This window comes from Cinclus cinclus, chromosome 4 (assembly GCF_963662255.1).
Source record: "Cinclus cinclus chromosome 4, bCinCin1.1, whole genome shotgun sequence".
NCBI lineage: Eukaryota > Metazoa > Chordata > Aves > Passeriformes > Cinclidae > Cinclus > Cinclus cinclus.
In genome coordinates this window covers 65,852,844-65,875,520 of record NC_085049.1, presented here as the reverse complement: position 1 = coordinate 65,875,520, position 22,677 = coordinate 65,852,844, and the positions used below count along the sequence as shown (strand labels likewise).

The 22,677-nt window shown below is 60.3% G+C and overlaps 3 protein-coding genes across 3 annotated transcripts; 2 read left to right on the top strand and 1 right to left on the bottom strand.

Annotated features, from left to right (window-relative positions):
* Positions 1-1,999: 1,999 nt before the first annotated feature.
* Positions 2,000-7,713, top strand: LOC134043808 (acrosin-like). The gene is given in 8 exon segments (XM_062492540.1): positions 2,000-2,070; positions 2,198-2,460; positions 2,971-3,234; positions 3,446-3,591; positions 4,079-4,447; positions 6,242-6,488; positions 6,700-6,845; positions 7,333-7,713. Coding segments are annotated over 8 exon segments (1,887 nt in total).
* Positions 7,714-9,113: 1,400 nt separating this feature from the next.
* LOC134043307 (arylsulfatase A-like) lies at positions 9,114-13,723 on the top strand. Its single transcript, XM_062491471.1, has 8 exons — positions 9,114-9,416; positions 9,967-10,207; positions 10,404-10,622; positions 11,155-11,324; positions 11,721-11,845; positions 11,947-12,074; positions 12,250-12,352; positions 12,451-13,723. Exons 1-8 carry the CDS (start codon positions 9,178-9,180, stop codon positions 12,756-12,758), a joined length of 1,533 nt encoding a protein of 510 aa, XP_062347455.1. The 5' UTR covers positions 9,114-9,177; the 3' UTR covers positions 12,759-13,723.
* Positions 13,724-16,079: 2,356 nt separating this feature from the next.
* Positions 16,080-18,147, bottom strand: LOC134043306 (acrosin-like). The gene is made up of 5 exons (XM_062491470.1): positions 18,077-18,147; positions 17,686-17,949; positions 17,249-17,514; positions 16,892-17,037; positions 16,080-16,541 (listed from the first exon to the last, which is right to left on the bottom strand). The coding sequence occupies exons 1-5, from the start codon at positions 18,145-18,147 to the stop codon at positions 16,080-16,082; spliced, it is 1,209 nt and encodes a 402-aa protein (XP_062347454.1).
* Between the last annotated feature and the right edge of the window lie 4,530 nt (positions 18,148-22,677).

The following is a 22,677-nucleotide window of genomic DNA, read 5'->3' as shown; positions in this document are numbered from 1 at the left end:
CTCTGCCACCTGCGCTGGCACCGATGGCTTTGCTGGGACTGCTCGTCCTGCTGGCCCTGACCTGGCCCGTGGGGGCCACCTGGGACACGTGCAGGTCAGTGTCCCCGGGGGGCTCAGGGACATTCGGGGGGTCCCTGGCACAGCCTGGGCACAGAGGAGCCCCTTGGGGGTCCCTGTCCCTGCTGTCCCCGAGCAGGGCATTGATGGCTTTGTGCTTCCAGAGGCACCTGCGGGCTCCGGCCCATGGCCTTCGACCACAGATCGCTGGTTCCCGAAAATTCCCAGGACTCTGACTATGGATCCTGGGATTCTTTCGAAGACACCTCGCAGGACATGGGTGGCACTGGGGTCCACCCAGGGGCCTGGCCTGGTGTCATCAGCATCCAGGCCACCTTGGACAATGGCACGTGGCACATGTGCTCGGGGGCACTCATCCACCCCCAGTGAGTGCTGACAGTGGCCAGCTGCTTGGTTAGGGCAGGGTAAGGAGGAGCAGGGACAGGGATGGGATCCCAACAGGGAAAGGGATGGCATCCCAACAGGGACAGAGATGGGATCCCAGCAGGAACAGTGTTGGGATCCCAACAGGGAAAGGGATGGGACCCCAGCAGGAACAGTGTTGGGACCCAGCAGGGACAGGGATGGGACCCTACAGGGACAGGGATGAGAGCCCAACAATATCAGGAATGTCCCTACAAGAGGATCAGGGATGTGCCCATGAAAGGTCACAGATGTCCCCACAGCAGGGACAGGGATGACCCCGCAGCAGGATCCTGGATGTCCCTGTGGCAGGGACAGCAATGTCCGTAAGGCAGGGTCAGGGATGTCCCCATGGCAGGGACAGGTGCCCAGCTTGCAGCACCCTGTGCTGTTCCGCGGCTGCCTCCCCTCCCTGCTGCGGGACAAAGAAGGCTGCGAATGGCTGGGCTGGGACAGCCCAGGCATTCCCTGGTCCTGCCTCTGCTCCCTGTCACTCTCCATGGCCCTCCCACTGCTGTCTTCCACTGGAAGGTGCTGATCGGGCCCACGGATCTGGCTAAGCCGGGCCACAAGGCCGAGGTGTTCCAGATCAAGCAGATCCTGGTGCACAATGGCTACGTGGCCGCCACGGCCAGGAGCAACATTGACCTCCTGAGGATGGACCAGCCCGTGGAGTGCAGCGACTACATCCAGCTGGGCTGTGTGCCCGACAGCTCCCTGGCAGTGCCCGAGCTGAAAACCTGCTACATTGCGGGCTGGAGAGCCACCCCGGGCAGCGGTCAGTGCCCCACGGGGCTGAGGAGGGGTTGGCAACCACAGGGACACGGCCGGGCCGGCCCGGGGCAGAGGCCAAAGCAGGCCCGAGCCACATCTGGGCCGTGCCCCGGAGCCTTGGGCAGGGCCAGAGAGGGACAGGGGCACAGCCCGGCCCTGGGCAAGGGGCTGTGCCCAGGCCGGTGCCGGGTGCTCAGTGCCCTCTGTGCCCGCAGCCCGGAGCCCACGCCTGGTGCTGCAGGAGGCCAAGGTGCGGCTCATGGACTTCTCCAGCCCAGGACTCCTCCAGCAGAGCCTCAGGTGTCCCAATCCCAGGAAAAGTCTCTGAGAGGGACAGGAATGGGGGCAGCTGGAGCTGCGAGTCCTGGAGTCTTGTGGAGCTGCTGCAGGTGCCACCCTGAGCTGCAGCTTCCACACAGAGCTGTCCCCTGTGTTACCAGCTCCTGGCTCTGAGTTGCCCCATCCCACTGCCCCCACTGTGCCCTCGGTGCCAGGACACTGGGATCCCTGGATCCAGGACATGCCCTCTGATCCAGTGGGATCCTTCAGGTCCCTCCCACCCAAACCATTCCAGGGTTCCACAGCTCTGAGCCCCCCTGTGCCCTACCTGAGGCCACCATGCCCTACACATGGAACCGGCCCCTGTGTAACATCAGCCTGGCCTGGTGGCACCATGGGCACTGCCAGGGCGGTGGGCACCAGAGGTGACACCTCGGTCCTGCCTCTGCCGCCTGCGATGGCACCGATGGCTTTGCTGGGACTGCTCGTCCTGCTGGCCCTGACCTGGCCCGTGGGGGCCACCTGGGACACGTGCAGGTCAGTGTCCCCGGGGGGCTCAGGGACATTCGGGGGGTCCCTGGCACAGCCTGGGCACAGAGGAGCCCCTTGGGGGTCCCTGTCCCTGCTGTCCCCGAGCAGGGCATTGATGGCTTTGTGCTTCCAGAGGCACCTGCGGGCTCCGGCCCATGGCCTTCGACCACAGATCGCTGGTTCCCGAAAATTCCCAGGACTCTGACTATGGATCCTGGGATTCTTTCGAAGACACCTCGCAGGACATGGGTGGCACTGGGGTCCACCCAGGGGCCTGGCCTGGTGTCATCAGCATCCAGGCCACCTTGGACAATGGCACGTGGCACATGTGCTCGGGGGCACTCATCCACCCCCAGTGAGTGCTGACAGTGGCCAGCTGCTTGGTTAGGGCAGGGTAAGGAGGAGCAGGGACAGGGATGGGATCCCAACAGGGAAAGGGATGGCATCCCAACAGGGACAGAGATGGGATCCCAGCAGGAACAGTGTTGGGATCCCAACAGGGAAAGGGATGGGATCCCAGCAGGAACAGGGTTGGGACCCAGCAGGGACAGGGATGGGACCCTACAGGGACAGGGATGAGAGCCCAACAATATCAGGAATGTCCCTACAAGACGATCAGGGATGTGCCCATGAAAGGTCACAGATGTCCCCACAGCAGGGACAGGGATGACCCCGCAGCAGGATCCTGGATGTCCCTGTGGCAGGGACAGCAATGTCCGTAAGGCAGGGTCAGGGATGTCCCCATGGCAGGGACAGGTGCCCAGCTTGCAGCACCCTGTGCTGTTCCACGGCTGCCTCCCCTCCCTGCTGCGGGACAAAGAAGGCTGCGAATGGCTGGGCTGGGACAGCCCAGGCATTCCCTGGTCCTGCCTCTGCTCCCTGTCACTCTCCATGGCCCTCCCACTGCTGTCTTCCACTGGAAGGTGCTGATCGGGCCCACGGATCTGGCTAAGCCGGGCCACAAGGCCGAGGTGTTCCAGATCAAGCAGATCCTGGTGCACAATGGCTACGTGGCCGCCACGGCCAGGAGCAACATTGACCTCCTGAGGATGGACCAGCCCGTGGAGTGCAGCGACTACATCCAGCTGGGCTGTGTGCCCGACAGCTCCCTGGCAGTGCCCGAGCTGAAAACCTGCTACATTGCGGGCTGGAGAGCCACCCCGGGCAGCGGTCAGTGCCCCACGGGGCTGAGGAGGGGTTGGCAACCACAGGGACACGGCCGGGCCGGCCCGGGGCAGAGGCCAAAGCTGGCCCGAGCCACATCTGGGCCGTGCCCCGGAGCCTTGGGCAGGGCCAGAGCGGGACAGGGGCACAGCCCGGCCCTGGGCAAGGGGCTGTGCCCAGGCCGGTGCCGGGTGCTCAGTGCCCTCTGTGCCCGCAGCCCGGAGCCCACGCCTGGTGCTGCAGGAGGCCAAGGTGCGGCTCATGGACGTCCAGCTTTGCAACAGCAGCCGCTGGTACGGGGGGGCCGTGCACCCCCAGGACCTGTGCGCGGGGTACCCGCGGGGCGGCATCGACACCTGCCAGGTGTGGGCGTGGGCACAGGGTCTGGGGCACAGGGACCCCAAACACAGCCCCATGGAATCCCTGACACCCAGCACAGGGGTCCCAAACACGGCCTGGCACTGGCTGGGCGTTGCCCGGTGTCCTCCCATCCCAAGGGCCCTTCCACTGATGAGTTTCCCTTCCCCATCCATGTGTCCCTTGCCCATCCGTGTGTCCCTGCCCAGTGTCCCCTTGTCCCCAAGGCCTGCCACTGCCCACAGAGCCCACCTGGTGCTCCCAGCACCCCCAGGTGTGGATATCCTGGAATATCCATTCCCTGCCCAACCCTGCTGACTGTGCAGAGATGAGAGAGAGCCCACCCTGAACCAGCCCCATCCTGCTGCCAGCCTGGAGCCCCCAGCCCCAGAGCAGAGCCTTCCCATGGGAATCCAGCCAGGAACGCGGCTCTGGCGGGGTCGGGATGGGAAGAGCAATGGCAGCAGCCCCTGACCCCTCTCTCTGGGTGCAGGGGGACATCGGGGGACCTCTGGTCTGCAAGGACAACGTTGGTGACTACTTCTGGCTGGTGGGACTGGCCAGCTGGGGCCGAGGCTGTGCCGGGGCCAAGCGACCCGGGGTGTTCACCTCCACCCAGCACTTCCACACCTGGATCCAGGTGCAGATGGGATTGCTCCCACCAGGAACTGATGTTCCTCCTGCAGAGCCCTTCCCACTGCCACCCCCGGAACCAGAGGAAGAGCCTGAGCCGGACTCAGATTTGAGCGATCTGGAGAATCCCAACCCAGAACCAGAGGATTCTACGGTGATTTCATTCCAACAACAAATCCTGGGGAAATTCCTGAATCTGGTGCTGGAGCTCCTGCAGTTCCTGAAGGGAAAGAAAACCTGAGCAGCAGGATGAGCTGATCCAGTTCTGGCAACCATTCCCAGCTGGGGCCATGACTGTGGTGCCCAAGGCAGCCCCCGTGCCCAGGGCTGCTGTGCCCTGTCCGTGCTGAGCCCTGGGCCCACCCCAACGGTGAACTCAGTTTGTCTTTGAATTAGAGTTGTTCCTGTTTCCAGCTGTCCACGTTGTCCAGTTCAGTCTCCTGGGAAAAACAAAGATGGGGCAATTTGGGAAAAATGAGTGAGGTTGGGGGCAGATGGGAGGCAGCCAGGGAGGGGAGGGGAGGATGGGACTGCCAGATGGAGAGAGGGAGAAACTTCTCCAGCCCAGGACTCCTCCAGCAGAGCCTCAGGTGTCCCAATCCCAGGAAAAGTCTCTGAGAGGGACAGGAATGGGGGCAGCTGGAGCTGCGAGTCCTGGAGTCTTGTGGAGCTGCTGCAGGTGCCACCCTGAGCTGCAGCTTCCACACAGAGCTGTCCCCTGTGTTACCAGCTCCTGGCTCTGAGTTGCCCCATCCCACTGCCCCCACTGTGCCCTCGGTGCCAGGACACTGGGATCCCTGGATCCAGGACATGCCCTCTGATCCAGTGGGATCCTTCAGGTCCCTCCCACCCAAACCATTCCAGGGTTCCACAGCTCTGAGCCCCCCTGTGCCCTACCTGAGGCCACCATGCCCTACACATGGAACCGGCCCCTGTGTAACATCAGCCTGGCCTGGTGGCACCATGGGCACTGCCAGGGCGGTGGGCACCAGAGGTGACACCTCGGTCCTGCCTCTGCCGCCTGCGATGGCACCGATGGCTTTGCTGGGACTGCTCGTCCTGCTGGCCCTGACCTGGCCCGTGGGGGCCACCTGGGACACGTGCAGGTCAGTGTCCCCGGGGGGCTCAGGGACATTCGGGGGGTCCCTGGCACAGCCTGGGCACAGAGGAGCCCCTTGGGGGTCCCTGTCCCTGCTGTCCCCGAGCAGGGCATTGATGGCTTTGTGCTTCCAGAGGCACCTGCGGGCTCCGGCCCATGGCCTTCGACCACAGATCGCTGGTTCCCGAAAATTCCCAGGACTCTGACTATGGATCCTGGGATTCTTTCGAAGACACCTCGCAGGACATGGGTGGCACTGGGGTCCACCCAGGGGCCTAGCCTGGTGTCATCAGCATCCAGGCCACCTTGGACAATGGCACGTGGCACATGTGCTCGGGGGCACTCATCCACCCCCAGTGAGTGCTGACAGTGGCCAGCTGCTTGGTTAGGGCAGGGTAAGGAGGAGCAGGGACAGGGATGGGATCCCAACAGGGAAAGGGATGGCATCCCAACAGGGACAGAGATGGGATCCCAGCAGGAACAGTGTTGGGATCCCAACAGGGAAAGGGATGGGACCCCAGCAGGAACAGTGTTGGGACCCAGCAGGGACAGGGATGGGACCCTACAGGGACAGGGATGAGAGCCCAACAATATCAGGAATGTCCCTACAAGACGATCAGGGATGTGCCCATGAAAGGTCACAGATGTCCCCACAGCAGGGACAGGGATGACCCCGCAGCAGGATCCTGGATGTCCCTGTGGCAGGGACAGCAATGTCCGTAAGGCAGGGTCAGGGATGTCCCCATGGCAGGGACAGGTGCCCAGCTTGCAGCACCCTGTGCTGTTCCACGGCTGCCTCCCCTCCCTGCTGCGGGACAAAGAAGGCTGCGAATGGCTGGGCTGGGACAGCCCAGGCATTCCCTGGTCCTGCCTCTGCTCCCTGTCACTCTCCATGGCCCTCCCACTGCTGTCTTCCACTGGAAGGTGCTGATCGGGCCCACGGATCTGGCTAAGCCGGGCCACAAGGCCGAGGTGTTCCAGATCAAGCAGATCCTGGTGCACAATGGCTACGTGGCCGCCACGGCCAGGAGCAACATTGACCTCCTGAGGATGGACCAGCCCGTGGAGTGCAGCGACTACATCCAGCTGGGCTGTGTGCCCGACAGCTCCCTGGCAGTGCCCGAGCTGAAAACCTGCTACATTGCGGGCTGGAGAGCCACCCCGGGCAGCGGTCAGTGCCCCACGGGGCTGAGGAGGGGTTGGCAACCACAGGGACACGGCCGGGCCGGCCCGGGGCAGAGGCCAAAGCAGGCCCGAGCCACATCTGGGCCGTGCCCCGGAGCCTTGGGCAGGGCCAGAGCGGGACAGGGGCACGGCCCGGCCCTGGGCAAGGGGCTGTGCCCAGGCCGGTGCCGGGTGCTCAGTGCCCTCTGTGCCCGCAGCCCGGAGCCCACGCCTGGTGCTGCAGGAGGCCAAGGTGCGGCTCATGGACGTCCAGCTTTGCAACAGCAGCCGCTGGTACGGGGGGGCCGTGCACCCCCAGGACCTGTGCGCGGGGTACCCGCGGGGCGGCATCGACACCTGCCAGGTGTGGGCGTGGGCACAGGGTCTGGGGCACAGGGACCCCAAACACGGCCCCATGGAATCCCTCACACCCAGCACAGGGGTCCCAAACACGGCCTGGCACTGGCTGGGCGTTGCCCGGTGTCCTCCCATCCCAAGGGCCCTTCCACTGATGAGTTTGCCTTCCCCATCCATGTGTCCCTTGCCCATCCGTGTGTCCCTGCCCAGTGTCCCCTTGTCCCCAAGGCCTGCCACTGCCCACAGAGCCCACCTGGTGCTCCCAGCACCCCCATGTGTGGATATCCTGGAATATCCATTCCCTGCCCAGCCCTGCTGACTGTGCAGAGATGAGAGAGAGCCCACCCTGAACCAGCCCCATCCTGCTGCCAGCCTGGAGCCCCCAGCCCCAGAGCAGAGCCTTCCCATGGGAATCCAGCCAGGAACGCGGCTCTGGCGGGGTCGGGATGGGAAGAGCAATGGCAGCAGCCCCTGACCCCTCTCTCTGGGTGCAGGGGGACATCGGGGGACCTCTGGTCTGCAAGGACAACACTGGTGACTACTTCTGGCTGGTGGGACTGGCCAGCTGGGGCCGAGGCTGTGCCGGGGCCAAGCGACCCAGGGTGTTCAGCTCCACCCAGCACTTCCACACCTGGATCCAGGTGCAGATGGGATTGCTCCCACCAGGAGCTGATGTTCCTCCTGCAGAGCCCTTCCCACTGCCACCCCCGGAACCAGAGGAAGAGCCTGAGCCGGACTCAGACTTGAGCGATCTGGAGAATCCCAACCCAGAACCAGAGGATTCTACGGTGATTTCATTCCAACAACAAATCCTGGGAAAATTCCTGAATCTGGTGCTGGAGCTCCTGCAGTTCCTGAAGGGAAAGAAAACCTGAGCAGCGGGATCCAGTTCTGGCAACCATTCCCAGCTGGGGCCATGACTGTGGTGCCCAAGGCAGCCCCCGTGCCCAGGGCTGCTTTGCCCTGTCCGTGCTGAGCCCTGGGCCCACCCCAACGGTGAACTCAGTTTGTCTTTGAATTAGAGTTGTTCCTGTTTCCAGCTGTCCACATTGTCCAGTTCAATCTTCTGGGAAAAACAAGGATGGGGCAATTTGGGAAATATGAGTGAGGTTAGCGGGAGATGGGGGGTAGCCAGGGAGGGGAGGGGAGGATGGGACTGCCAGATGGAGAGAGGGAGAAACTTCTCCAGCCCATGACTCCTCCAGCAGAGCCTCAGGTGTCCCAATCCCAGGAAAAGTCTCTGAGAGGGACAGGAATGGGGGCAGCTGGAGCTGCGAGTCCTGGAGTCTTGTGGAGCTGCTGGAGCTGCCACCCTAATCTGCTGTCCCCTATGTCACCAGCTTCTGCCTCTGAGCTGCCAGGGCTCCCCATCCCACTCCTGCTGTAGGAGCAGGGCCCAGGCTCTGTTTTGGAGGTCCAGGGGTAGCAGCAGAGGAATGGGCAGGGGCTGGTCCCAGGAATCGGGAGATCCCAGAAATCTCAGAAGACACAAGCTCTGCACTGGGGCAGTGCTCAGCCCAGAGTGGTGTCTCCTCCCTGGGGATATTCCTGAGCTGCCCAGAGGCAATCCTGTACTCTGGGATGCTCTTATAAATGCATATTATGGTATCGGCTTTTCGCAAATATTAGGGTGGATATGTGGTGTTGAAATGGTTGTTAAGATGTAGTTTTCTTTAGGAATAACATAGGCTGATAAAGTGTTTTTGTAGTGCTTGGTTGGATAAGACCCAGTGAAGACACCTGCTACTGATACACCAGCTACCAGCTCTGACTGTCTGTAGAAATTGAAGACCACAACCTAAAATAAAATTAAGATAAGAAAAGTAAATTAAGACCACGGCCAAGAAACACACATGTTCTAAAAAGGTGGACCCAAGGAGTGGCCATGTAAAACAGTTCCTGGAGTATGGAAAACAGTTTGTAGGAAAGTTTGAAAACGTATGATAGGTCTATGAATATTAAACTGTCTGATGAATTTAAGGGGCATCTCCAAAGCAGCAGGCGTGCTCTTGGCTGAATGCTGAGCACCCGGCCTTTATAACCTTTTGCTTTATTGCCTCTTATTGCCTTCTATTAAATCTTTTAAAAAATTTCCCAGGAAAGCGAACCTCGTTTTCTACAGATGCCATTCCCTGGGACGCCTATTCCTAGATGCCCCATCCTGGCACCCCGCGCTTGACAGGGCCACTCGGGACTACAACTCCCAGCCTGCATCGCGGGCCACGTGACCGTCGCTTGCATCACGCGATCGTCTCGGCTCCTGCCGGCACCGCCCCGGGACAGCACCGGGGACACCGGGGACAGCACCGGGACACCCGGGGCACCCCGAGGCCATCGCCATGGGGCCGCAGGGCCGGTACCACCCTTGGCTGCTGCTGCTGTTGCTGCCGCCGCCCGTGCGAGCCGCGGCCACCGCCCGCCCCAGCTTCGTGCTGGTGCTGGCGGACGATTTGGGCTACGGTGACCTGGGCAGCTACGGGCACCCTTCGTCCGCCACGCCACAGCTGGACCGGCTGGCGGCCCGCGGGCTGCGCTTCACTGACTTCTACAGCAGCGCCGCCGTCTGCAGCCCCTCCCGGTACGGCGCCCGCGGCTGCAGCCGGGATAAACGGGCTGGCATGGAGCTGGGGTGTCCCGGGATAAAGGGGCTGGCATGGAGCTGGGGTGTCCCGGGATAAACGCGTGGCCATGGAGCTGGGGTGTCCCGGGATAAACGGGCTGGCATGGAGCTGGGGTGTCCTGGGATAAACGGGTGGGCATGGAGCTGGGGTGTCCCGGGATAAACGCGTGGCCATGGAGCTGGGTTGTCCCGGGATAAGAGGGCTGGCATGGAGCTGGGGTGTCCCGGGATAAACGGGTGGGCATGGAGCTGGGGTGTCCTGGGATAAACGGGTGGGCATGGAGTTGGGGTGTCCCGGGATAAACGCGTGGCCATGGATCTGGGGTGTCCCGGGATAAACGCGTGGCCATGGAGCTGGGGTGTCCCGGGATAAACGGGCTGGCATGGAGTGGGTTGTCCCGGGATAAACGGGTGGGGATGAAGCCGCGGTGTCCCGGGATAAACGGGCGGCGATGGAGCTGAGGTGTCCCGGGATGTCCCGCTGACGCCGTGTCCGCCCACTGCCCAGGGCCGCTCTCCTGACCGGCCGGCTCCAGGTGCGCTCCGGGATCTATCCCGGTGTGTTCGACCCGGGCTCGCGGGGAGGGCTCCCGCTCGCTGAGGTCACCGTGGCCGAGGTGCTGAAGGCTCAGGGCTACGCCACGGCCATGGTTGGCAAGTGGCACCTGGGCTTTGGCGTGAACGGCTCCTTCCTGCCCGTGCACCAGGGCTTCGATCACTTCCTGGGCGTGCCCTATTCCCATGACCAGGTGAGAGCATCCAGGTGTGCGGGAATCTTCAGGGATGTTGGGTGGGAGCCGCACAGCCTTGCTGCACTTTTTAGGGTCCTGGTTTTCTGGGAGCGGCTTCTGTTTGGGAGAGAGGCCACTGGGACACTTCACCCCCTGTTCTTTTCTTTCTCTGCCCTGCGCTAGAGCTGGAATCAAAAAAATCCTGTTTTCCCAGGGCCCCTGCCAGAACCTGACCTGTTTCCCACCAGACACCAAGTGTTTTGGGACGTGCGACCAGGGCGTGGTGCCGCTGCCGCTGCTCTGGAACCAGAGCATCATTCAGCAGCCCGTCTCCTTCCCCGACCTCGTGCCCCTCTACAACAAATTCTCCCGGGATTTCATCGCTGACTGTGCCCGCCGAGGCCTCCCCTTCCTTCTCTACTTCGCTTCCCATGTGGGAATGGGTGGATTTTCCGGGCCCTTGGGTGGGAGAGGAGAGGAGAGGAGAGGAGAGGAGAGGAGAGGAGAGGAGAGGAGAGGAGAGGAGAGGAGAGGAGAGGAGAGGAGAGGAGAGGAGAGGAGAGGAGAGGAGAGGAGAGGAGAGGAGAGGAGAGGAGAGGCTGAGTCCGAGTCCCATGGGAAGAACTGGGAAGCCTCTCCCCTCCTGCCACCCCAAAATCTGCTGCTGGATAACCTGGGGTTGCCATTCCCACACCAAAGCAGATCTCATTGGGATGGTGCTTTTAGGCCACTGTTTTCTGCAGCCTTCCCCTCTTCCCTGTGCCATCCTCAGGGGAAACTTCCCACTCTGGAGCTCCCCACCCTCTCCTGAGTGCTCAGCTCTGTTGTGCCACTGCTGAGATTTGGGGACAAGTGTTGTCTCAGCTGATGTCACCTCTCCATGTCCTGGCTGGGGTGCTACCTATCCCTGACAGAGCTGGGCAGCTCCAGGGGGGCTGATGCCAGCGCTCTGTGTCCTTTCCCAGCATACCCACTACCCCCAGTTTGCCAGCCAGGAGTTTTCAGGACGGACGCAGAGGGGACCCTTCGGGGATGCACTGGCTGAGTTCGATGGCTCTGTGGGACAGCTCCTGCAGGCCCTGCAGGACAACGGCCTGGAGAACTCCACCCTGGTGTTCTTCACCTCTGACAATGGGTGAGGGGGCTGGGGGTGGCAGAGCTGTCATGGTGCAGTGACAAGTGTCACCTCGGGTTCCTGCTCTGCATGGGACACAGGGCGTGATTTCCATGTTCCCGGGACTCAGCTGAGTCCTGCACAAACCTCCCAGGCCTTGGGCAGGAGTGTGACACCCCCAAATGTCCCCCAGGGTTTGGGCAGGAATGTGACCCCCCTAAATGTCCCCCAGTTCCCTCTGCATGAGTGACACCAGTGTCACCCTGCCCTGTTTGTACGTGTCACAGCCCTTGACTTCTGCCCTGCCCCTAAGGGTGGCAGAGTCAGGCTGGCACCAGGCCACCCTTGTCACTGCCCCCTTGGCCAGTATGGCCCTGGCACCGGGTGGCAGTTGCTCCTTGTCCCCATTGTCCCCAGCCCCTCCACTCTGCGCATGGCACGTGGTGGCAGCGCCGGCCACCTCAAATGTGGCAAGGGCACGACCTACGAGGGTGGCATGAGGGAGCCAGCCGTGGCTTATTGGCCAGGCAGGATCACGCCAGGTGAGCCAGGCTGGGCCATGCCACCCCCTGGGTGACAAGCTGGGACAAACCCGGGCCAGGGACGGCAGCGGGATCAGCCCCTTGGGTGTTCCCCGTGCCAGGAGTGACCCATGAGCTGGCCAGTACCCTGGACATCCTGCCCACCCTGAGTGCCCTGGCTGGAGCAGCCCTTCCCAAGGTGGCCCTGGATGGCTTCGACCTGAGCCCGCTGCTCTTTGGCTCGGGGAAGGTGAGTCCTGCTGGCCACGGAGCAGCCGGGATTTGGGCACATCCAGGGTTCGGGAGTTGTGCCCAGGCTGCCCCATGGGCTCCGTGCCCAAATTCCAGCTGCAGGATTGGGGCTCCTGGCCTGCTGCTGCCATCGGGGGCTTGCCCAGGTGGGCTGAGCCATGCTGTCCCCCCAGAGCCCTCGCCAGGCCGTGTTCTTCTACCCTCCATCCCCCGACCCCCTGCACGGCCCCTTCGCCGTCCGCCTGGGCAAGTACAAGGCTCATTTCTTCACCCAAGGTCAGTGCTGCCTCCTGTTTTGGGGGGTTCTGAGGTGAGCTGTTGCTGCCCAGAGCCCCAGGAGAAGGCTCAGTGCCCAGCCAGGTTTTGTTTCTCAGGTTCCTTCCATAGCAGCAGCACCCCGGACCAGGCGTGCCAGGGGCTAACGCCGCTGACCCCGCACTTGCCCCCACTGCTCTTCGACCTGGAGTCGGACCCTGCGGAGAACTACGACCTGCTCCAGGGCCAGGCGAGCCCCGAGGTGCTGCAGGTGCTCAGGGACATCACCCTGCAGAAAGTGCTGCTGGAGCAGCGCCTGGAATTCGGGGAGAGCCAGATCAGGAAGGGCCGGGACCCCTCGCTGCAGCCCTGCTGTGCCCCCAACTGCAGCCCCAAACCTTCCTGCTGCCGCTGCTCCCCGCATTGACACCCCCAAACCTTCCTGCCCCCATCCCAAATCACCTCGCTCAGCCTCAGAGCTGCCCCACAGCTCGGGGGGACCCCTTGGAGTGACGGAGAGCTGGGGTGAAACGGTGTCAGGGGACCCCAAATGCACTGGGAAGTGAGAGCAGGGCCCTGTGCTCCGTGTGGGACATTCCTGGTGAGGCCTTGGGCAGGATCCTGGCTTGTTCCAGGAGGAGAGATCATGCTCCAGCTCCTTCTCCAGAACCAGGACAGCTCCTGGGAGCCACAATCCCACTGGACCAGAGGGCATGTCCCAGATCCAGGGGTCCCCATCCTGAGGGCATACTGGGGGCAGTGGGATGGGGCAGCTCAGAGCCAGGAGCTGGTGACACAGGGGACAGCCCTGGGTGACAGCATCAACTCAGGGTGGCACTTCCACCAGTTCCACAGGACTCCAGGACTCGCAGCTCCAGCTGCCCCCATTCCTGTCCCTCTCAATGACTTTTCCTGGGATTGGGACGCTTGAAGCTCTGCTGGAGGAGTCCTGGGCTGGAGAAGTTTCTTCCTCTCTCCATCTGCCAGTCCCATCCTCCCCTCCCCGGCTCCCCCTCATCTCCCCCCAAACCAGGCCCAACCCCACTCATTTTCCAAAATCCTTGTTTTTCCCAGGAGACTGAACTGGACTGAAAATGTGGAGAATGGGTGTCCTGATTTTGGCCACAGGAATCATTTTTACCCAGTACCTGGGAGTGGGTCATGTCCAGGACCCCAATGTCATTGCCAGGGACAAGGGACTCTCACTTCCACAGACAAGGGCATTATTTCCAGTGGGAATAAAAGTGGGTGTTGTCACAGGTTTTCCATGTAAATCACTGCTTTGTCTTACTAATAATGTGTAATTAATTTCTTATTAGTACTTCTGTGAATAATGGTTGGATTCCTTATCTCATTGCTGTTTCCAGTAAATTGTTTTCTAACTGCAGTAAATCGTTTTTAACCGCTGATCTTTACCTTTTGTGCTTTCAAAGTGGAAACGAGCAGATGCATGGTTTTGCTTTTAGGATCACAGAACCAGAGAATTCCACCCCTAAACCCCCAGAACAGGGAGGAACACATTTACTCCAAGGATTAAATCAATCAACCTGAGCAGCTCAGAGGCAGGAGTGTGGGCAGGGCACAGCAGCCCTGGGCACCGGGGCTGGCTTTGGCACCACAGCCACGGCCCCAGCTGGGGGATCCTCTGTAGCCACAGCAGGATCTGCTCTCTCTCCTGCTCCCCGTATCCTCTTCTTGAGCTCCTCCACCAGCTCCTGCAGCTTCATGAGGACATGCTTCAGGGTGATTTTTGGGAGGGAAATAGTGCCTGGCTCCTGTCCTGGTGTGTTCAGGGTGGGCTCAGGAGCCGCTGATGGTGCTGCTGGGCTCGTGCCGGTGTGGGCACGAATCCAGGTGTGGAAGTGCTGGTTGGAGGTGAACACCCCAGGCCTCCTGGTTCTTGCACAACCTCGGCCCCAGCTGGCCAGTCTCACCAGCCAGAAGCAGTCACCAACGTTCTCCTTGCAGACCAGAGGTCCCCCGATGTCCCCCTGCACCCAGAGAGAGGGGTCAGGGGCTGCTGCCATTGCTCTTCCCATCCCGACCCCGCCAGAGCCGCGTTCCTGGCTGGATTCCCATGGGAAGGCTCTGCTCTAGGGCTGGGGGCTCCAGGCTGGCAGCAGGATGGGGCTGGTTCAGGGTGGGCTCTCTCTCATCTCTGCACAGTCAGCAGGGCTGGGCAGGGAATGGATATTCCAGGATATCCACACCTGGGGGTGCTGGGAGCACCAGGTGGGCTCTGTGGGCAGGGGCAGGCCTTGGGGACAAGGGGACACTGGGCAGGGACACACGGATGGGCAAGGGACACATGGATGGGGAAGGGAAACCCATCAGTGGAGGGGCCCTTGGGATGGGAGGACACCGGGCAACGCCCAGCCAGTGCCAGGCCGTGTTTGGGACCCCTGTGCTGGGTGTGAGGGATTCCATGGGGCCGTGTTTGGGGTCGCTGTGATGGCTCTGAGGGATTCCATGGGGCCGTGTTTGGGGTCAGGTGCCACCAGGCCAGGCTGATGTTACACAGGGGCCGGTTCCATGTGTAGGGCATGGTGGCCTCAGGTAGGGCACAGGGGGGCTCAGAGCTGTGGAACCCTGGAATGGTTTGGGTGGGAGGGACCTGAAGGATCCCACTGGATCAGAGGGCATGTCCCGGATCCAGGGATCCCAATCTCCTGGCACCGAGAGCACAGTGGGGGCAGTGGGATGGGGCAGCTCAGAGCCAGGAGCTGGTAACACAGGGGACAGCTCTGTGTGGAAGCTGCAGCTCAGGGTGGCACCTGCAGCAGCTCCACAAGACTCCAGGACTTGCAGCTCCAGCTGCCCCCATTCCTGTCCCTCTCAGAGACTTTTCCTGGGATTGGGACACCTGAGGCTCTGCTGGAGGAGTCCTGGGCTGGAGAAGTTTCTCCCTCTCCCCATCTGCCAGGCTGAGTTGGTTTGGGACCACTCCAGCAGGAGGAATTCACCCCACGCAAACATCATGAGGGAGGTTTGGAAGTCAGAGTTACAATTGGAAGGAAAGGATCCAATAAATGCAAGGAATTCAGGAAATGTGGCTTAAAACCACCTAGACAGAGCACACCCTGTGGGTGTCACAGTGCGGGCCAGCAGTGCTGGTTTAAGTGGTCCTGCTGGTCTGGTCGTTCTCCAGATGTCCAGCAGTGTTCGTTGTGTCACAAATCCCTAAACTTGAGATTCCATCCCCTAAAGTCCTGGCTGGAACGTTCAGTACCTGCCACAGGGCAAGGAGTTTCACCCTGCCTGATGGAATACCCCGAGATATTTCTGGAGCCCCTGAAGCTTTTTCTGCTGGACCACTGAGTTCCTGGCGGCCCAAGATGACTCCTCAGGGCAGGTGGTCCTGCTGGTGCCCCAGAGGGAGTTCTGACCCTATCCCAGCCTTCCTAAGAGTTCATCAGAAGGCGCTGGAGATGGTGGAGAACCATCAGTCACACCCAGGGACAGGCCCATTTTCCACTCATCCCCCCCAAAGCAGGAGCCAACCCCACACTTTTTTCCCCAAATTGTCCCACCCTCATTGTGCACAGGAGACTGAACTGGGCTCAAAACGAGGATAACTAGGAACAACACTATTTCAAGAACAAGCACAAGTTTATCACCAGGGTGGGTGGAGGATAATGAGCCATCCAGAGCAGCCCTGGCACCAGGGGTGGCTTTGGCACAGCTGTGGCTCCACCAGGGAATGATTGGGATCCCCAGAATCCAGAACGGGGTCTGCTCCCCCTTCTGCTCAATCCATTTTGTCCCGCAGGAACTCCAGGAAGTCCTGCAGGCTCCCAAAGAACCGTAGCAGGATGCCCTTGGGGAATGGAATTGTTATAAACGTGTCCGATTTCGCTTCTTCTTCCTCTTCTTCTTCTTCTTCTTCTTCTTCCTCTTCTTCTTCTTCTTCCTCTTCTTCCTCTTCTTTTTCTAGTACTGGTATGGGTTCTGGTTCAGGGATTGGTACCGGTTCCAATTCTGCTGGCTCTTCCTCAATGATGGGGGGCGGGGCTGGCTCTGGAGGTGGCACCTCCTTGTCAGGCGGGACCAAACCCATCTGCACCTGGATCCAGGTGTGGAAGTGCTGGGTGGAGGTGAACACCCCGGGTCGCTTGGCCCCGGCACAGCCCTCACCCCAGCTGGCCAGTCCCACCAGCCAGAAGTAGTCACCAACGTTGTCCTTGCAGACCAGAGGTCCCCCGATGTCCCCCTGTGCCCGGAGAGAGGGGTCAGGGGCTGCACCAGGGTCACAGCCACACCTCGGGGTGACTGAGGATGCTGGATGGGATTTGGGCACAGGGGGACACCAGGACAGGGATCCATGGGTGGGGGGGAGTGGCAGCCCTGGGACAGGGGAGAGGGATCCATGGGTGGGCAAGGGAAGGGACACCCAGGGATAAATGACAGGGTGGGACATGCTGTTGGCTGTGTTTGTGGTCCCTGTGCTGGGTGTGAGGGATTCCATGGGGCCCTGTTTGGGGTCCCTGTGATGGCTGTGAGGGATTCCATGGGGCCGTGTTTGGGGTCCCTGTGCCCCAGACCCTGTGCCCACGCCCACACCTGGCAGGTGTCGATGCCGCCCCGCGGGTACCCCGCGCACAGGTCCTGGGGGTGCACGGCCCCCCCGTACCAGCGGCTGCTGTTGCAAAGCTGGACGTCCATGAGCCGCACCTTGGCCTCCTGCAGCACCAGGCGTGGGCTCCGGGCTGCGGGCACAGAGGGCACTGAGCACCCGGCACCGGCCTGGGCACAGCCCCTTGCCCAGGGCCGGGCCGTGCCCCTGTCCCGCTCTGGCCCTGCCCAAGGCTCCGGGGCACGGCCCAGATGTGGCTCGGGCCTGCTTTGGCCTCTGCCCCGGGCCGGCCCGGCCGTGTCCCTGTGGTTGCCAACCCCTCCTCAGCCCCGTGGGGCACTGACCGCTGCCCGGGGTGGCTCTCCAGCCCGCAATGTAGCAGGTTTTCAGCTCGGGCACTGCCAGGGAGCTGTCGGGCACACAGCCCAGCTGGATGTAGTCGCTGCACGCCACGGGCTGGTCCAGCTCCAGTAGGGCGATGTTGTTCCACTCCGAGTCAGCGTCATATTCCTGGTGCATCAGGATCCTCTTGATGTGACACTGCTTGGACTCAGGGCCCGGTTTAGCCAGATCCGTGGCCCCGATCACCACTTCCCATCTGGAGATGTCCCTGAGGAGCAGGACATGGAGAAAGGAGTGACAGAGCAGAGCCAGGGACTGCAGTACTGCCATTCCCTTCCTGTGCTGGGGACATCCCTGTGCTGTGGGGACATCCCTGTCCCTGCTTGGATCCCATCCCTGTCCCTGCTCGGATCCCATCCCTGTCCCTGCTCCTCCTTACCCAGTCTCAGTGAAGCAGTGTGCGACCGACAGGACCCACTGGGGATGGATGAGTGCCCCCGAGCACATGTGCCACGTGCCACTCTCCATGGTGACCTGGATGCTGGCGATGCCAGGCCAGGTCCCTGAGGGGACACCAGAGCCATCCTCAGCGAGGGAAGTGCCATCAGAAGAGCCCAGGTTTCCGTAGTCACCATCTGAGGGGTCATAGTCCACAACCAGCGATCTGTGGTCGAAGGCCATGGGCCGGAGCCCGCAGGTGCCTCTGGAAGCACAAAGCCATCAATGCCCTGCTCGGGGACAGCAAGGACAGGGACCCCCAAGGGGCTCCTCTGTGCCCAGGCTGTGCCAGGGACCCCCCGAATGTCCCTGAGTCCCCCGGGGACACTGACCTGCACGTGTCCCAGGCGGCCCCCACGGGCCGGGCCAGGGCCAGCAGCACAAGCAGCCACAGCAAAGCCATCGGTGCCAGAGCAGCAGCAGAGGCAAAACCGAAGTGTCACCTCTGGTGCCCACAGCCCTGGTGGTGCCCATGGAGCCACCAGGCGGGGCTGATGTCACAGAGGGGTGGAACGGAGCCGTGGAACTTTGGAATGGTTTGGGTGGGAGGGACCTTAACGACGGCGTGGTGCCAGCCGAGCCATGGGCACGGCCACCTCCCGCTGGCTCCCAGATTAAATCCAAATTAAATATAGTCGCGTCCGTAAATAATTAATCCTTATTGGTTAATCATGTTGTCTTGTTGCTTCATTGGATGTAATTTATGATATCTAAATATGTATTATTTTAATAAATATATTTTTATATATTTGCATTCTATTTATTTATTATATAAATAGGGAATAATTACATTGGTGGTAATCTCACTGTAGCATTATGGTGTTAAGTACTGTTAATATGACTACAAAACTTTATTAATGCATATTAATGCATACTTATTTTCAATGTAATAATATTTATTATTGCTAATAATTAGTGTGAATTATATAATGTAATATTATATATATTATTTCTAATAATTTGTGTTAATTATATTACTGTAGTTCTATTGCTGAAAATATATTTTTACTATTAGTGTTGTCATTAATATTTGTACTTTAATGATTAATTGTATTACTACATTAAGATTGCTACTATTAATGTGTTCTTAATATTAAATTATATTCTTACTATTAGCCTGCATTATTACCCCTAATATCACTCTATTAATTACCACTCTCAATACTACATTGTGATTAATAATAGCAGTATTAATACTAATAATCTGTATTTTTACCATTACTTTTTGATGTTATAGTATCCCTAATATTATTTATTACTAATGCTGATTGCGCTTTATATTACAATGGGATTGGGGAATAATAACCATTAATAATAAGAGTAATTTATATTAATTTCAAGAAATTTCTGGAAACAAAAGCATCAATCCTTGTAGTATGTGGAAAGAGATTTAATAGTGTTTTGTTCTATTTTAATGTTATTATATTATATGATATATTATATTATGCAATATTTATTTTATATTGTATTGCATTATTTATTTTAAATTTATCATATTATTTATATTCCTATCTCTATTATTTTATCTATTATTATATCATATCACAATCCATTTTCTATATAGTATAATTAGCTCACAATATAAAACACATAATTTTTCCACATCCTTTCTACAATAAAAATTTATTTGCATATATTAAAAAACTTTACTTTTAACAGCGTACATTTTAATGCAACAATATATATTTTATAATTATATCTTTAATGCAAATATAAATATATTTGTATTTATATCTTTAATGCAATAAAACACAAACTTATAATAGATTGTATGGACACCTCGTAGGGAATATACAATAATATAATAAAATATAATATATATGGGAATATAATAAAAATATTCCGTATAATGAAAATGGAATATAATAAAAATGGGATAGGACCTTCCCCTGTATTTCCTGTTCTGGGCGGGGATGGGCACAGCTGGCAGGGGCACAGCTGGCAGGGGCACAACCAGGTGAGTCACAGCTGGCAGAGGAACAACTGAGTCACAGCTGGCACGGGCACAGCTGGACGCGCCCCAGCCGGGCTGGGGCGCAGCGGGCCGGGGCACATCTGGATGAGCGCAGCACATCTGGCGGGGCCGGGGCGGGGCCGGGGCTGAGAGCGGCACGGGCGGGCGGCAGCCGGAGCCACGGTGAGGGGCCGGGGCCGGGATCGGGACCGGGGCCAGGGGCGGGGGCTGCCGGGGCTCCGATCACCCCCGGGGGCTGCTGCCCTACACCCACCGCCGCTCTCTGCCCCGTAACTGCCCAGCCCCAGAATCCCCCCGCCCTACAACTGCCCGGCCCCCTGGCCCAGAATCCCCCAGCCCCAGAATCCCCCCGCCCACTGCTCCGTGAGTGCCCAGCCCCCTGCCCCATAATCCCCCTGCCCTATAACTGTCCAGCCCCCTGCCCCATAATCCCCCTGCTCTATAATTGTCCAACCCCCCGCCCCATAATCCCCCTGCCCTATAATTGTCCAACCCCCCCCGCCCCGTAATACCCCTGCCCTAGAATTGCCCGGCCCCTTGCCCCCAGAATCCCCCCGCCCACTGCTCCGTAAGTGCACAGCCCCCAGCCCCATAACTGCGCAGCCTCTAGCCCCAAAATTCCCCTGCCCGCTCCTCCATGAGTGCTCAGCCCCCAGCCCCACCGTCCCCCGGTCCTATAACTGCCCTGCCCCCAGCCCCATAGCCCCCCTGCCCTATAACTGCCCAGCCCCATAGCCCCGCTGCCCTACAACTGCCCAGCCCCATAGCCCCGCTGCCCTACAACTGCCCAGCCCCAAAATCCCCCCGCTCCCTGTCCTATACCTACCCAGCCCCCTGCCCCAAACCCCCCCCCCTTGCTCACGCCGGGTGTGGGGAGTTGGATACGCCAGGGGTCCCCCCTTCCCTCGCCATGGTGGGGCCGTGTTTGGGGTACCCCCAGGGTTTTGGGGTGCCCCGCTGTTGAGGGCACCGTGCCCGTGTCCCCCAGGAGCTGCCCGGCTCCGGATGCCGGCAGGATGGCGCTGGTCCCCGTCGTGGCTCTCTGGGCTCTGTGCCCTCTCCTCGCTCGGGCAGGTACCCACCGGCAGCGGGGTTGGGGGTCCTGGCAGAGACCCCCTTCTCGGGGACCCCCATCCCAACCCTCCTCTTCCCCCCTGCGCGGTGCGGACCCCGAGGGCGAGGGCGGGGGAGCCGTTCCTGGCAGGGCGGTGACTCACGGGGCGGCTGCTCGGCACCAGCGAGCCCTCGGCCCTGGCACCGGCCGCTGCCACCACCCCCGTGTCCCCACACGTGTCCCTCGGCCCCAACCGCGACCCAGCAAAGCCCCCTCGTCCCGCTGTACCCCATTCCTGGGGTCACCGCGCGGTGACCCCGCTGTGTCCCCTCCCAGACCAGCCGCCCGTCACTGTCATCGTCACCGCGGCCATCGGCGAGGACGCCTGCCTGCCCTGTGGCACCCAGCCCTGGGGTGACCTGCGCGGGGTCACCCTCAGCTGCACCCACCAGGCTGGTGGCCACCACGCTGTCCCCGTCCTTAGCCACCGCCTGGGCTGGCAGCCGCCACCCCCCGAGCCGGGCTGGCAGCCACCCGTGCAGCCCGACAGCCGCTTCAGGGGCAGGGTCGCATTCTGCGCCGCGGGGACAGGCGACACCGGCGTGTCGCTGCTGCTGAGGAACCTCAGCCATCCCGATTTCGGGAATTATTCCTGCTATGCCGCCCGAGCCGCGGCCCCGCAGCTCCTCTGCTCCCTGGTGCTGCAGCCCGCAGTGGAAGGTAAGAGGGGCAGGGGGTGGCGCTGTCCCCTTTGGGGTCCCTCTCATTCCCGAGGGTGTCCAGTCCTGTCCCCCTCTGGGTGGTGCCAGAATTTGGGGGTGTCCCCAGTTCTCTGCTGTGTCCAGTCCTGTCTCCATCCAAGTGATGCCAGAATTTGGAGATGTTCTGAATTCTCTGCTGTGTCTATCCCTGTCCCCGTGTGGGTGGTGCCCCACACTCATCACCCCTGGGCAATTTGGGGGTGTCCCCAATTCCCTAATGCATCTGTCACCTCTTCCACCTCTGTCCCCAGCTGGGTGGTGCCAGAATTCGGTGGTGTCCCCAATTCCCTGCTGTGTCCAGTCCTGTCCCCATCTAAGTGATGCCAGAATTTGGGGGTGTCCCCAATTCCCTGATGCATCTGTCACCTGCATTGTCCCCTGGTCCATCCCTGTCCCCATCTGTGTGATGCCAGAAGTTGGGGCTGTCCCCAGCTCCCTGGTTCATCTGTCACCTCCTCCAGCCCTGTGCCCATCTGGGTGATGTCAGGTGTCCCTGCTCTGCTCCCCTTGCCCTGTTTGGGGTCCTCACATTCCCTGGTGTGTCTGTCGGGGCATCCCCCAGTGTGGCAGGGGACAGGGAGCCTGGGGCGGTCCCGGACACGTCCCCAAGTGTCAGTGTCACCCCACAGAGGTCCCCGAGGTCGCCGAGCCTGACATGCTGATGGTGATTTGTGTCCTCACGGCTGCCTTCACCGCAGTGGCCATAGGGGTCATGGTGTGTGCCCGCTGCCAGGGGCACTGCTGGGGGCGCACAGGTGGGTGCTGGGGGGCACAGGAGGGTGCTGGGGGGCACAGGTGGGTGCTGGGGGTGCACAGGGGGCACAGGAGGGTGCTGGGGGGCACAGGGGGGTCCTGGGGGTCTTGTAGGATGGGGGTAGTTGGAGACCTCCTGATCCATTTGGGTTGGGATTTTGTGTGGGGAGAGGTTTCCCTGCTCCTTTGTGGGGATGGGGATGAAGGCAGGGCAGGGATGAGGACAAGGGTGTCGATGGTGACAGGACAATGGTGACAGTCGATGGTGACTGGAATAGGGATGGGAGCAGCTCTGTGTGGGGTCAGGGATGTCCCATGGCCTCTCCTCACTGACCCCCTCAGCACGGGCCCCAGCCCAGCAGCCCGGAGCCGTGGCTGGAGAAGAAGGAG

What these genes read in the sequence shown, in the direction of transcription:
- LOC134043307 (XM_062491471.1), top strand. Translation starts at nt 9,178, where the DNA reads ATGGGGCCGCAGGGCCGGTACCACCCTTGGCTGCTGCTGCTGTTGCTG. An exon ending in TTCTCTACTTCGCTTCCCAT is followed by an intron (nt 10,623 to 11,154) that starts GTGGGAATGGGT and finishes GTCCTTTCCCAG; the next exon opens with CATACCCACTACCCCCAGTT. An exon ending in TGCTCTTTGGCTCGGGGAAG is followed by an intron (nt 12,075 to 12,249) that starts GTGAGTCCTGCT and finishes CTGTCCCCCCAG; the next exon opens with AGCCCTCGCCAGGCCGTGTT.
- LOC134043306 (XM_062491470.1), bottom strand. Translation starts at nt 18,147, where the DNA reads ATGGCTTTGCTGTGGCTGCTTGTGCTGCTGGCCCTGGCCCGGCCCGTG. An exon ending in GCCGCCTGGGACACGTGCAG is followed by an intron (nt 17,950 to 18,076) that starts GTCAGTGTCCCC and finishes TTGTGCTTCCAG; the next exon opens with AGGCACCTGCGGGCTCCGGC. An exon ending in CACTGCTTCACTGAGACTGG is followed by an intron (nt 17,515 to 17,685) that starts GTAAGGAGGAGC and finishes CCTGCTCCTCAG; the next exon opens with GGACATCTCCAGATGGGAAG.